Source organism: Diceros bicornis, chromosome 34 (assembly GCF_020826845.1).
Source record: "Diceros bicornis minor isolate mBicDic1 chromosome 34, mDicBic1.mat.cur, whole genome shotgun sequence".
In the NCBI taxonomy this organism is placed as follows: domain Eukaryota; kingdom Metazoa; phylum Chordata; class Mammalia; order Perissodactyla; family Rhinocerotidae; genus Diceros; species Diceros bicornis.
The window spans coordinates 32,126,161-32,141,643 of record NC_080773.1 but is presented as its reverse complement, the minus strand read 5'-3'; the positions used below and the strand labels follow the sequence as shown (position 1 = coordinate 32,141,643).

At 46.0% G+C, this 15,483-nt stretch overlaps 1 protein-coding gene across 1 annotated transcript; it reads right to left on the bottom strand.

The window, feature by feature from the left end:
• Positions 1-9,379, bottom strand: LAIR1 (leukocyte associated immunoglobulin like receptor 1). The gene is made up of 8 exons (XM_058530247.1): positions 9,176-9,379; positions 8,671-8,706; positions 6,604-6,924; positions 2,678-2,788; positions 2,538-2,580; positions 2,412-2,449; positions 2,150-2,202; positions 1-1,593 (listed from the first exon to the last, which is right to left on the bottom strand). The coding sequence occupies exons 1-8, from the start codon at positions 9,207-9,209 to the stop codon at positions 1,447-1,449; spliced, it is 783 nt and encodes a 260-aa protein (XP_058386230.1). The 5' UTR covers positions 9,210-9,379; the 3' UTR covers positions 1-1,446.
• Positions 9,380-15,483: the final 6,104 nt, after the last annotated feature.

Here is a 15,483-nt window from a genome sequence, read left to right as displayed (position 1 = left end):
CATAAGAGGAGAGTAAAGGTGATAGTCTGCAAACAGATCCAAATAGGTCAAATAATAAGAGGGAAAAACATCAGATCGATCAGAAAGGGAAACACCAAATCGACTGAGATAGCAGCAGATTTGAATAGGTCATATAATAAGAGGGGAAAACATCAGATCAATCGGAAAGGGAAACACCAAATCGATTGAAGGGAAATGACACAAATCAACCGGAAAGAGAAACACCAGGTTGACCGAAAAGAAAACACATCAGATTGGTTACTCACAACATCCATGCCCCACTGCCGGGGAGAGTCCCTTCAATTGACGTGGCTAGGCAAGAATCCGACCACCAGAGGTCCTGGGCAAGGCGTCCCCTCCACAGGTGAGACTCTCACCAGGCCTCAGTTTCCAGCAGTTTATATAGCATCAGTAATTTCCAGAGTAAGCAGTTACAGAGTTTGCAGAGCAAGCATTTAGTGTTCCCACGCACAAATGGTTATCAGTTGAGTACGTGCACTGAGCCCCCTGGCTATCATCCCAGCCCAGCAGTTGTGTACGTGCATTGTGCTCCCTGGTTATTGTCATAGCCTGGCACAGATGGCCAGTCCGTTCTGAGTTACAACGCCCAAAGAGCCTTGTAATGTTACAAATTGCAACTATCTCCGTGGGAGAAGGGCCAGTTCCCACCACACAGAAAGCAGCTTTATATTTCTTTGTGTTCTTGTGGCTGTAGGTCAATGAAACGGCCAAACATGGCTGTACTCATGTCAAGACAGCCTTCACCTGGCCACACATCCCCTCAGACATCTCCCCATTCATCCCCGAGACCCTCAGATCAGAAGACACTGCTGCCTTCCTTGCTGTCTTGTTTCCCTCACTAAGTTTTGAGCTACTGTGGAAGCAGAGACTGGGACCAAGCTACCTGTGTACCCCAGCTCCTCACACTGGGCTGCTGTAGCTGGGCCTGTGAAAACATTTATTGATGAGCAAAGTGGAGCACAATCCATAAAACAGGGTCTCAGCTATCAGCTTCATAAGTACAGCCTAGGTTCAAGATGAGCATCTGAACTCTAGGAAGTCTTTAGAGTCAGTTGAGCAGACAATTAAAACAGAGTCTCTAGGGGCAGTTGGGGATTCATAAGACACGTCTGGAATCATTGGGCGACTGTAGGACTATAGCTGTGTCTCTGGAAAAAGCCTAGCGACTGTAGCTGTGTCTCTGGAAACAAGTGCTGCATGTTCTCTCCAATAAGCTAGTTGATTAAAGGGGGTACCACATGGTTAATGAATCTCCTAGATGTTGATTAGGGGTCTCCAGACTCCAGCTCTTGCCTCCAGGAGAATTGACTGGATGACTTTCCAGAAAAGGATGATTCCACAGGGTAGCCCTCCAAATGGCCACTTCAGGCTTTTGCAAGAGTGACTTGCTGTGTCTTTAGGTGCAGAGGCCAGGTGGGCCTGGGGTCAGTGTCTGGCAAGGGTTGCATATGTGCTGGACTCAGCCGTGGGCTCCGTGGACTGTGGGGTCATGGCTTGGGCCGCTCTCTGTGTGAGCATCCGGTGGTCCAGCTGCGCATATGTCACCTCCTGCAGGCCTCCTGCAGCAGAGGTCTGGGGGAGAGAGACCCAGGGTGAGTCTGGGTGGCTGAGGTGGGGGTAGGAGGCTGTGGGAAGGGAAGACTGTAGTAGTCAGCCTCCAGGTGGCCCCCATGGTCTACTTCCTGGAATCATCATTTGTAGTCCCCTCCTAGATAGAATCAGGGTTGGTCTGTGGGACCCCACAGAATATGGCAGAAGAGGGCACATCACCTCCAAGGTGAGGCCACAAAAGACATTGTAGCTTTTCCCCTTCCCTCTCTGGGATCCCTCATTCTAGGGGAGGCTGGCTGCCATGAAGAAGCCCATGTGGTGGGGAAATGAAGCCCCCTGCCCACAGCCGTGGGAGTGAGCCATCTTGGAAGTGGATCTTCCAGCCCCAGTCGAGGCTTCAGATGAATGCAGCCCTGGTCAACGTCTTGACAGCAACCTCATGAGAGACCATGAGTCAGAACCACCCAGCTAATCCACTTTCTAATTCCTGACCAAAGAAACTGAGATAATTTTGTTAAGCTGTTAAATTTGGTGTTGTTTTGTTACACAGCAGTAGGTAACTACCACAAGGACTTACTGAGTTGTGCATTTTCCTGTCCTTCTCAGCAAGACTATCGACTGTGGCCAGATCTGGAGGGGAGAGGACAAGTGGTCAGTTCTCTGGGGTGGACCTTAGAAGGCAAATTTGCCTGAAACCTCACAGATTCAGATTTCATCCCACACCCCAGCTAGGACACCCCAGAATGTTCTCAAACATTCTCCCTCCCCCCATTGCTTCCTGAATGGCACCAAGTCCTCACTTCCCCTCTCCCAGGCCTGTCCCCTCTCTTCATATTTACCTGGTGTCCTCTCTAGGATGTCAGCATCTGGGCTGAGCCTGAGTGGAAAGAACGAGTGAGCACTGGGGGGCAGCCTGGAGGCAGAGGACTGGGAGGGGGTCGGGGGCTCATTCTCAGGGGCCTCACCTCTCTTGGGGCCTCTGCTCCTTGCCTCTGCTGCTGGGGAGCCCTGAGGACAGTCAGAGGTGTGAATTAAGAAGAGAGGCCCTCTTCCCAGCACCCCAAACAGCCTGCCCAGCTCACCCCACCCTCTCCCTGAGACCTACCAAGTTTTTTCTGATGCTGACGATGGAGGAAGAAGATGACCAGGAGGAAGAGACAAATGAGAAAGGCCACAGAGACCCCAATGAGAATATAAATATATTCTGTCGACAGGCCTGGGGGAGCATGGAAGATGAAATCAGATTATCAGCAGCATGCATTTATTTAGCACCTACTGCATACCACACATATGCTGGGTGCTTATATATAAAATCTCTCACATGCGTAACAGACTTGCAACATGGGAATCGTTATCCCCAATTTACAAAACCGGGGTCCTGAATGCTGAATTCTTCTGTCCACAGGGCATCAGCAGAGCTGGAATATGATCAATACTAAAGGCCATTCTTTCCCCCTTCCCAAGAGGCACACACCAGGTCCATGCTCCTCTGTTCCCACCACTTATGGCAATTGTCACCATCATACGAACTTGTCTGTGTGATTCCTAGGAATGAGGAATCAGGAGGACGTGGGTCAGAGGCCTGAGCTGGACAGGGAAGACTGAGTCTCCGGGACCCCTCAAGGGATCTTCCTTGCTTCTGGGACTTCCACCTGCTCCCTCTAGAGCAGCACTGCCCAGTGGAACTTTCCGTGAGGATGGAAACGTTCTACGTCCGTGCTGTCCCCTATGGTCCCACACGGGACTGTTTCCATGGAAATAGAAGTTAAATAAATTTAAAATCAGATCCTCAGCTGCAGCAGCCACATTACAAGGGCTCAGTGGCCACACCTGGGTAATGACATCCTCACTGGATGGCGCAGATATACAGCACTTCCTTCCCACCGGAGGTTGTATGGAACAGCGCTGCTCTCCGCCCTTTGGCACCTGTATAGAGACCACACCCGGGAGGAACAGGGAGCTGGGACCTCCCCATGATGACCTCCTTGTGGGCTCCCACCCAAGCGCAGGAATCCCCATCTCTGATTTCTGTTTCTCACAGCAGACCCTGATGGGGGAGGAACCACCGTTCTGTGCTAGAAGCAGCCAAGAGCCCGTGTCCCCGTGTTGCCTGAAGCCCTGCAGGTAGCGGGCGAATCCATCGCATCAGCCACGGTCTAAGCTTGGCGCATGCGCTGTAGGTCCACCACCTCCTTTACAGTTCACCGCCTCTGGGCGGTGCGCCTCGCCGCTCCTTTCACAGGTGGTCAAAGTGAGGTCCTGCTGGGCTCGTCCACCCACAGGGTGTGAGCCCCCATGTCCCCTCTTCTGGACAGCACCTCCACCCTTCCCGCTGCTTCAGAGGCTGAGTCCTCGATGTCCTTTAAGAAAGGAAGAAAACCACCTCCCTGGGCGTCCTTCCCTCAACCCCTTGTGCACCGTCCACCATCCAGGACCCCACCCTCTGTTCTCACCATCCCTGCCCGTCCTTCCGTTTATGATATTTACCACAATTTAAAATTGTATATATATGCAATATATGTATAATATATATTACAATGCATTTATATATGTATTACATTTTATGTAAATATATTTAATATATTATATTATTATTTTTGTATTTTATATTAATGATATTATTAATTATTATTATTAATTATTTATTAATTATTAATTTATATATTATATTTATTAATATAGTAATATATTAATACATTGTAATATATTGTGTAAAATGTTTAATATGTAATAATTATAATAAATATATATTTAAAATTATGCGATTTAATGTATATATGTAAATTTAAATTGTATAAATATTTTAAATTATATATAATTTAAAAGTACTTATACTATATGTTATATATAATATATAAATTATATATATTTATTATATAATACATGGTACATCTTTATGTTAACATTTACATATATATTAATTTTAGTAATACATAATATACTGTATATCATTATATAATATATATTACATTCTATACTCATTTTAATAATATATTGTGTTTTGTTATACTACTTATATATTTAATATATAATGTAAATACATACTTGAATATAAATTATAGATCTGAAATTTTACATTGTAAATTATATATTTAGGTAAGCACATGTGTACGTATGTGCATTTCTTTCGTGCTTTCTAATTAATTCTCCCCAGCAAAGTTTGGGAAGCGGGACCATTTCTCTTCCTCCACCACGTGCATCAGTCCCGCATTAGGTCGGTGTGTGGCACATATGAAGTGAGAAGAAAATATTTGCTCCATGTTAACACGAGCAGCACTTCTTCCGACTGTCCCATTCGGCAGGCACTGATTTAAGCCCCGTGCCCTGGGTATGTGTACTCCTGCATCCTCTAAACAGCACTGCAGTCCGTGCATTTATTGCACATTTTGCACAGGAGAAAACTAGGACATAGAAGATGTTGGCGGTTCACCTGTGGGCACAGAGCTGGGGACTGGCAGGGCTGGAATCTTAACCCTGAACCCTGCAGTCTGGCCATTGGGATTCTGCCCTGAATCTTTAGTCTTCACCACATGAAAAATGGGAGAGAGAGAGAGAAGGACAGGGGGAAAGAGACAGACACAGACAGAAAGAGACATTTGCTCTGTGCCCCCCATCCCAGCAGAGTCAGAGCTCTCTGAGAAGAGATCTCTCTTCCTCTTGATGATCTTACATCGTTGTTCGGCCGTAACTATCAACAGATCACATTCTCTCCCATAGTATCTGATTTTGCAAGGTGAGCTATCAGTCCCTCTGTCCCTCTGTCCCTCTGTGTTTTGCAGAGCCGGGCCAACAGTAGGACCCTGACCACAAGGGGACAGTGCAGAGCTGCGGCCAAACCTTGAGGTCTGGGGTCTGGCTGCCCTGGGCTACCCTGCCCCTTCAGAGCCTTGTTCCTGTGGCAAGAAATTTTAACTTTGTTTCTATATATTAAAAGGGGGGGGCTCTTAGAAGATGAGGGGAGCACCTCCCACATTGGGCTGTGGTTGGCAATAACTGCTTTCACAGAGCCTGGCATGGGGTTTGTTCAATCATGGTCATTATGAATATTGATGACACCCCAGTGCCCTGCAGGTGTCAGCCCCTTGCTATGGTCTTACCACTCCCTAATCCAAGCCCACGGCAGGGAGTTGGGCCGTGGAGCCTGATCCCCAGCACAGAGCCCTGCAGAAACCCCTCCAGGCTGAGGTCTCTACTCTCCAGCTGAGGGCTGTGTGGGCTGGGAACTGATATCTCCAGGGGCTCCTGTGACAGAGGCAGGAGAAGGGCTGATGTCCCACTCAGCCTGGCCCCTCTCTACCCTGAGCATCCATCCCCAGACACTCATCATCAGTCCCAGACAACATGCTGAGATTCCCGAGGAAATGGGGCAGGGGCACAGGAGACAAGGGAGAGCCCTCCCGCTCCACTCTCTGGGGGTGGTCACTGTTCTGCTCCTCACACACTGTGCTCTCCTTGACCTCATGGAACTGGCACAGAGCAGCTCCTCTGAGGCCCCAGGAAGACATGGAGGAGGATCTGAGTGTCCCTGATGGACCCTGAGTCCAGGATGTCACGGGAGCTGACCACACACAGGGACAGGGACAGCCTCATCCCAAAGGTTCCCCAAAGCACCATCCAGCCCAGGTCAGGGTGCCCTGGACCATGTGACTTGCCCAATGGAGGATGGACCACACCACAGGGGACACATGGGGCCCTGGGGTCCCACAGATTCTGATCAAGTGGAAAGCATGGTTTAACATCATTCTGAGAAAAAACACACATTCTCTTGAAGCGGATCTGTCCTGCACCCAGTCTTTGGAAGCTCATTCCCCACCCAGCCTAACAGGGCCAGCTCCGTGCCCACCCCAATGATAAGGCTGAGTGTCCAGGCCATTGTGGTGTCCAGATGGGACCAGGGCTCCAGGTATATGAGCTGAGTGTGAAGGCAGAGGGACACATGTGCAGAGGGGGAAAGGGAGGTTAGCAGGAGGGGAGGGTAGCCTGTGGACAGAGGTCCAACTGGGGACAGGATCCAGGGTCCTGGGGACAAACCTGAGGGCAGAGTGGAGACGTCCTCCTCTGTCACCTCCAGCTCCAGAATGTTACTGTGCTTAGACCAGCTGAACTTTCCATGATAGAGGCAGCGATAACGCCCAGCAGAGTCGTCACTCACTGCAGTGATGGGGAATCTGGCCTCTGTCCCATGTGGATCAAGTTGGGACACTGTGTGCTGATCCCTGTAGGAGCGTCTATCCTCCTTCTCCAGGCGGAATGACTTAGCCCCATCAGGGCCCCGACACACGATGGTCACAGGCTGCCCTCGAGGGATCACAGGGCCTGGCTCAGCAGAGATGGAGGGTGTAGGCAGGGCCCCTGGAGGGAAGCAGAGCAGGATCTCAAGATCCACTTGTGAGGAAATCACCATGTCACACAATTCATCCACTTTAAGTGTACACTTCAATTTTTTTCGCAAATGCAGAGTTGTGCAACCATCACCACAAGCCAGTTTCAGAACATTTCAACATCCTCACAAAAGACACCTCCATGTCCATTCTCCCTGCATGTGAATTCTCATCACTGTAGTGTTATCTTCCCCACTTGATGTAAGGATCCGAGACTTGGTCCCATCTTGCTTAGGGTGACCCGGGAAGTGTCAGAGCAGGCTGTGGGCCGGCATCTCTGCTGCAGAGCCCTCCCTCCCTGTGCATGACCACTTTCTAGGGGGACAGAGAGGGCTGGGATGGAGGCAGAGGATGGGAATGACCAGGTCATTTGTGGGGACAAGGGAAGCCAGAGTCTGGAGTAGGTAGGAATGATCTGGCCGGGTCTGAAGGACAGCTGATCAGTCCCAGGTGGGATTGTGGGGGACCGGGAGCACAGTATGAAGGTTCCAGTGAAGGTCCAGTGGGGGTGTGGCAGAGCCCCAGCACAGATCTGGTCACACAGCCCCCAGTGGATGCGGATTCCTGTCTCCAATGTAAGTCCTCTGTGAAGCGCTCCTCTCTGAGTTTTCTCTGTATTTTCTACCCTCCTCTCAGCCTTACTTCCATTTCCTGTTATTGAGGCTGGTGGAAAACCCCATCTGTCTCAACTAATCTGGGGCAAGGGGAAGAGAGTGTTTGTAGCCCTGAAACAGGAAGGTGACGTCAAAATTAGCAAAATCGGTGATAGAGGCAGGGAGCTGGCAGAGGTTTATCAATCATTCATTCGCCCATTCTTTCTTTCTTTCATCCAAGTCTTAGTTCCTATCTGTCCTCTTACAGACGCCTCCACTTGCCAGTAGTTCAACAAATATGAAAAACACACACATGATCTCCGCTTTCTCATGGGTGAAAATCTAGAGGAAGGACAGATGTTGATCGAATAATTGCACAAATCTGCAGCTACAAACTGTGATGTGTGCCCTGGGGGTGAGTGTGGGAACCTAGGGGAGAAGATGGGAGGCAGGGCTGACCTCATCTGGGCAGTTGGAGGAGGCATCTAAACTGAGATGGGAGGGTCAACATGAATTACCCGAGCTGAGCGATAGGGGACGCCAGGGCATTCAACCTGGAGGAATCAGCATGTCAGGAGGTCCAGAGCTGAGTGGAAATGTGGCGTGTTTGAGAAAGTGAAAGAAAGGTGAAGTTTCTGGAGATAAGGGAACCAGAGGGCGTGGGGACAGACAGATTCAGACCAAGAGAGATGCAGGGCTCTCATTCTATCTGCAGATAAACTGTGGGAGGACTCTAAAAAATTAATATTTTGCCTGAAAATATACGAAAAAATGCAAACAAAACTTTAAAATTATCATTTGAAAATCATATCCCTGGGTGATATGTTGACTATAGCAGGATGAAGAAGATGGGATCAAGGATGTATTCTCAGATTCTGCCCTTGGCGACCGTTGTGTTCTCTGCCCGGGGAATGCTGAGGAAGGTCTAGGCTTGTGTGGGGAGAGCTCACAGATTTGAATAGTCTTTGTGGGGCTGTCAGAGCACAGGTGGAGAACAGGGAGAGATTGGGGTTGTTTGCAATTGAGGGCATATTGCAGGGCCTTCCCCCAGGCCCTCCCAGGATCAGGACCACTCCCATCTAGAGCTGCCTTTGGGGTGCGGAGGGATTGCGGAGGAGACTCACCATCCTGCACGTGGGTCATCTGGCTCAGACAGAGCACTGGAAGAGAAATCGTAGTGAGAAAAACGTCCACCACCCCGTTTCCTCCCAGGGCTGCTATCAAGGGGATTTGAGCGAGCCAGGGGGGTCAGCCTCTTATAATTTCCAAACCACCCCTCCTCAACATGACATCTGAGTGCAATCTTTCTTCTTGCTCTGAAATAGTCTCAAGACAAATCCCCCATCCCCTCTTCCAAATAGATACTCCTCTCTTCCAGCCCTTCTCAGAGTCTGAACTCATCTCCACACCTGGGTACCCACTTCTAGGACTGAATCTTCTGTGGTCAGACTTGAGGTCTGGGCCAAAGCTGAGGGAGGAAGACTCCAGGGGGTGGGGAGGACCACCTTCTCCCCCAGGGTCCCAGAGTCTCCTGGACCAGAGTCAGGACTGAGCAGGAAAGCAGACCCCCTCCCCAAGGCTCCCACTCCCTCTGTGCCTGGAATCCAGTGCCCCCATTCCAGGACTCACCGAGGCCCAGGAGGCTGGTGCGATGGGGAGACATGGCCCAGGCCACGAGCCTGTGCCGTCCTGGAGCCAATGGGAGGAAGGATAGAGCCTACAGCAGACACAAGGGGACAGGATGTGCTGGCCGGGGGGCCCTGTCATGGGGTTTCTACATCAACGGCCTCACGAAAAGGGGAAGTGCTCTCTCCCCTGTCCTCTCCACAATTCCTGCTAATGAAACGGGGGAGGGCCTTGGCTTCCAAAAAGATGTTTTCTTCCCCTCCATGCTCAGATGAGGCTCAACTCATCTCCCCATGAATGCCTTGAGGTGTGAACCTCATTCTCAATCTATGGGACAAGGTAGAACATAGATTTGTGCACGAACTGACTTGAATGTCAGTCCAAACTCCACAAACTCACATTCTGTTCTCGAGCAAGGCGTTGCACCATTTTATGCTGATGTTTCCTCATATTTAAAATGGAAAGCCTAACATCCTCACCAAGCATTTAATATCACAATAAATGTTAAATTCCCAGCAGGATATTTAATGCATTAAAAATATCCTACTAACATGAATTCTCTTTCCATCTTCCCCCAGTGGCAGTGGAATTGGGAAAGCATAGGGTGGCCCATCCGCATACGTGCAATCCTAAAGAGATGGAATGATCAGGAGACAGACCTTGGGGTTGGGGCCAGATGTGGGACCCAGCTGGGTGCAGAAACAAAGAGCAGGATAGGGATGGGGAAGGCGCTTGTGCATCACGGAGCCCAGTAGGACCCAAACTTCCATTGTGGGTACTCATGTCCACTGCCTCTGAGGACAGAAAAGAGCTGCTCCTCCCAGGGGTCGCTGTAGCAGGCATTGGTGGTGATCTACACAGCAGCCATTGCTCACTTTTTCCTTAGTAACTGAAACCTGGTTCTGTTCGAGTGGCTATGTTCCATGTTTGGGGCCAAGAGGATGAAGTTTGGGTTAAGGCAATCTAGCAATCCCATTTGCAGTGATTGGTCCAGAACGGGGTACATGACCGTGTATGAACAACAATACTTAAAACAGAGTATACCACGGTTTCTGGAAATCATATTTCTCCCTTAATAACAGAGCGTCTCATAAGGTCATTGCCCCTTTTACTGCTGTCCTTCATTGGCAGCTATATCATGATGATGTGATATTTGGAGCTGCAGCAGCTGTCTTGCAACCATGAGGCAAGAAGCTTGACCACAACGGGGGAAATACTGAGCAAACTGAGGTGGAAGAATACAAGATTCAGTGTTCTTAGAAGGTTCTTGAATTGCTAAACCAACCCTGGGATGGCCTATCCTTGGAATTCTTAAAAAGTAAACAATAAATATCCTAGATTTTCTGTCAAAATATCAGACTAAATCTATGGAACAACACTCCATCTTAAAATACAATAATTATTTAAAAAATGAAAACTGCTTAATACAATATTTTAAAGGTCTTCTTAAATGCCTCAAAGCAGTGAAAACTAAGTGAAGGCTATGGAATCAAAAATTAAAGGAAGATGAGGTTCCCCACAGTCAAGCTGAATGCTGACCTGGCTCTCACCTTGATGGTGATGAATTAACTTTTATTTTCATGGCCTTGCAGACTGTAGAGGTTAAAGGATGAAGCCCAGGGATCACCCCAGTTAAGAAGTCTAGGGAGACAATCCCCTTGCTAAGCTGGACCAAAAGCTTCCACTTTATGAGTGAATTAAAATTACTCACCCATTTCTGAGGGCTGCAAAGAATACATGTTTTGATACTCAACATTAAACAAGAGGCCAAAAATACTGTTCCTGAGAAATGACTAACACCAGCCACCCTCCATACCTGTATCTTTCTGGTCTTTTTCTCTGTGTGTGTGCTTCTGTGGATCTCTCTCTCTCTTACTCTCTGGATATCTCTTCCTCTCTTTTCTCAGCTTTTCCATCTCTAGTGGCTCCCTGTCCCCATTCCTCACAGCCCTGCTCCTTGGTCCTTTTATGGTCATATCCATCCCCCAAGCTGTGCTTGATGGAAAGGGCTGACCCCTAAGGCTGCCTTTCCCATTTGCCCCTGTGAGCTGGCCGGGCTATTTCTCAACCTTCCTTCACATCCAAGACCCAGACAACTGTATCTGCCTCATGACTCGAGTTCCTGCCAGACATGATTCCAGATTTTGTAGGGTCACCTGGAACCCTCAGCTCCAGGAGCATTGCCTGCTCTGCATGGAACTGTAGCTCCCTGCACCTGCTCCTCCCAGCTCTCCTTCATTTGGGTAATGGCTTCTATGCATTAAATTCTCCTCCTTTCTCTTTTTTTAGGCCTTCATTAGTGGTTTTTATTTTGTAGTTGTTGTTGTTGTTTATTGCAGTAACATTGGTTCATAACATTCTATAAATTTCAGGTGTACATCATTACACTTCTATTTCTGCATGGATTACATCATGTTCAGCACCAAAATACTAATTACAACCCATCACCACACACATGTGCTGAATTATCCCTTTCGCCCTCTTCCCTGCCCCCTTCCCCTCTGGTAACCACCAATCCAATCTCTGTCTCTATGTGTTTGTTTATTGTTGTTATTATCTACTACTTAATGAAGGAAATCATACAGTATTTGACCTTCTCCCTCTGACTTTTTTCACTTTGCATAATACCCTCAATGTCCATCCATGTTGTCACAAATGGCTGGATTTCATCATTTCTTATGGCTGAGTAGTATTCCATTGTGTATATATACCACACCTTCTTTATCCATTCTCCCTTGATGGGCACTTAAGTTGCTTCCAAGTCTTGGCTATTGTGAATAACGCTGCAATGAACACAGGGGTGCATGTATCTTTACACATTGGTGTTTTCAGGATCTTTGGATAAATACCCAGCAGTGGAATAGCTGGACCATATGGTAGCTCTAGCCTTGACTTTTTGAGGAATCTCCATACTGTTTTCCATAGTGGCTGCACCAGTTTGCACTCCCACCAGCAGTGTATGAGAGTTCCCTTCTCTCCACATCCTCTCCAACACATGTTGTTTCCTGTCTTCTTAATTATAGCCATTCTGACAGGCGTGAGGTGATATCTCATTGTAGTTTTGATTTGCATTTCCCTGATAGTTAATGATTTTGAACATATTTCCATGTGTCTGTTGGCTATCTGTATATCTTCTTTGGAGAAATGTCTGTTCAGGTCTTTTGCCCATTTTTTAATTGGGTTGGTAGTTTTTTTGTTGTTGAGATGCATGAGTTCTTTATATATTTTGGAGGTTAAGCCCTTATCAGATGTATGGTTTGCAAATATCTTCTCCCCGTTGTTAGGTTGTCTTTTCCTTTTGTTGATGGTTTCCTTTGCTGTGCAGAAGATTTTTAGTTTGATGTAGTCCCATTTGTTTATTTTTTCTATTGTTTCTCTTGCCCGGTCAGACATGGTGCTTGAAAATATGTTGCTAAGACCGATGTCGAAGAGCGTACTGCCTATGTTTTCTTCTAGAAGTTTCATAGTTTCAGGTCTTACATTCAAGTCTTTAATCCATTTGGAGTTAATTTTTGTGTATGGTGTAAGGTAAGGGTCTACTTTCACTTTTTTGCATGTGGCTATCCAGTTTTCCCAACACTATTTGTTGAAGAGACTTTCTTTTCTCCATTGTATGTTCTTGGCTCCTTTGTCAAAGATTAGCTGTCCATAGATGTGTGGGTTTATTTCTGGGCTTTCGATTCTATTCCATTGATCTGTGTGTCTGTTTTTGTGCCAGTACCATGCTGTTTTGGTTACTATAGCTTTGTAGTATATTTTGAAATCAGGGAGCGTGATACCTCCAGCTTTGTTCTTTTTTCTCAGGATTCCTTTACCTATTTGGGGTCTTTTGTTGTTCCATATAAATTTTAGGATTCTTTGTTCTATTTCTGTGAAAAATGTTGTTGGAACTTTGATAGGGATTGCATTGCATCTATAGATTGCTTTAGGAAGTATGGACATCTTAACTATGTTAATTCTTCCAATCCAAGAGCACGGAATATCTTTCCATTTCTTTGTGTCTTCTTCAATTTCTTTCAGCAATGTTTTATAGTTTTCGGTGTACAGATCTTTCACCTCTTTGGTTAAGTTTTTTCCTAGGTATTTTATTCTTTTTGTTGCAATTGTAAATGGGATGGTATTCTTAATTTCTCTTTCTGCTACTTCGTTGTTAGTGTATAGACATGCAACTGATTTTTGTATGTTGATTTTGTATCCTGCAACTTTACCATATTCGTTTATTACTTCTAAATGTTTTCTGGTGGATTCTTTAGGGTTTTCTATATATAAAATCATGTCATCTGAAAATAGTGACAGTTTCACTTCTTCCTTTCCAATTTGGATCCCTTTTATTTCTTTCTCTTGCCTGATTGCTCTGGCTAGGACTTCCAGTACTATGTTAAATAAGAGTGGTGAGAGTGGGCATCCTTGTCTGGTTCCTGTTCTTAGAGGGATAGCTTTCAGTTTTTCACCATTGAGGATGATATTAGCTGTGGGTTTCTCATATATGGTCTTTATTATGTTGAGATACTTTCCTTCTATCCCCATTTTATTCAGAGTTTTTATCATAAATGGATGCTGTATCTTGTCAAATGCTTTCTCTGCATCTATTGAGATGATCGTGTGATTTTTATTCTTCATTTTATTAATGTGGTGTATCACGTTGATTGATTTGCGAATGTTAAACCTCATTAGTGGTTTTTAATCAGCTTTATTGAGAAATAATTTACATACAACAAACTGCATCCACAAATATGTCCAATTCATTGAGCTCTGACCGTTGTGACACCACCATCATAGTCAAGAATTGCATCACCATCAAAAGATTCCTTGTGTCCCTTTGCTCCCAGGTGACCACTGATCTTATTTTCTTTTTGGAAAATATTTATTTGTTCCCTAACTTATTTTTTAAACAAACTTACCTTGAAATAGTTTTAGATTTAGTTCCAAAGATGCAGCAAGATTCCATACGCCCTTCATCCAGTTTCCCCTTAGGTAAGTATTTTACATAACCATGGTACATCTGTCAAAACCAAGCAATTAACATTGCTGCAATCACTAACTAAACTACAGACTTTATTTGAATTTTATATGTTTTTATCACTAATGTTCTTTTCCTATCCCAGGATCCAATTCAGAATACCATATTGCATTTGATTCTCTCTTTCTTTTAAATAAGTAGAAGAGTTTCTGTTTCCCTGGTTGGATCTTAATTAACATTCCCATTGTGCCTGAAGAGCGTATGCCCATGGAAGACATGGGGGCAGGCTGACTACTTGGAAAGGCAATGGCTGAAAGAATCAGCATCTATAGCTTCCTCCACCTACTAAGTTCATCGGGTCCAGCAGGGTGGTTATTCTGGACTTTTCCTTAAGGAAGGGGATGCAGAGCTGTCATCCCTCACTACCCTTGTAAAGGCCCTGAACCTTTGCATTCTTCTAAGACTCAGGTCTCTAACTGGAGAAGATTTGTGTCCAAAGCTTACTTCAGGATGAGCATAGAACCTCTTCCTCAAACAAAACCTTTACTTGGGGTACTCCACAAATAGTGAATAATACATTCGGATATATACACAACATTTGCAAATTAAATATAAACTTAATGTCAGATGCAAAGGCAAAATCTACATAAATAAAATGACATATAATGCAACATGAAGTATTAATGAAAGATGAGTTTGGAGAAAAAACAGAGAGTGGAATTGTGGTTACCAGCAGCTAGGGGGTGGGGGAATGGTAGAGATGTTGTTCAAGGGTACATAATTGCAACTAGTAGACAAATAAGTCCTGGAGATATAATCTGCAGGACAGCGATTATAAACAACAAAACTGTATTCTAAACATTACATCTGCTGAGAGTAGATCTTAATTGTTTCCACCGCTAGAAGAAATGATGATCATGTGAGGCAATAGAGGTGTTAGCTAAGCTGCAGCAGTAATCATATTGTAATATAAATGTATCAAATCAATATGTTGTACACTTTAAACTTACACAATGTTATATGTCAACTATATCTCAAAAAAAAAAAAAAGATGAGTTTGCATCAAAATAGTTGAAATATTCCAAAACTACTACCTGGTCACTCCATGTTCATCAGTCCTCCTCCTGGGCCTGTGATGGGGTAATACTACCTGGTCACTCCATGTTCATCAGTCCTCCTCCTGGGCCTGTGATGGGGTAATGACCTACAGTTGACTCTCATGGACTGACCAGCGTCCTCCAGCTGGATCCTGGTCCTCAGAGAGTGCTGCTTGTTGCAGCCTTGGGTCTTTCCCTCATTACACAGAGTACCCAATAAGATCTCAAAGACCCCCATTTCTGAGCATCCCCAG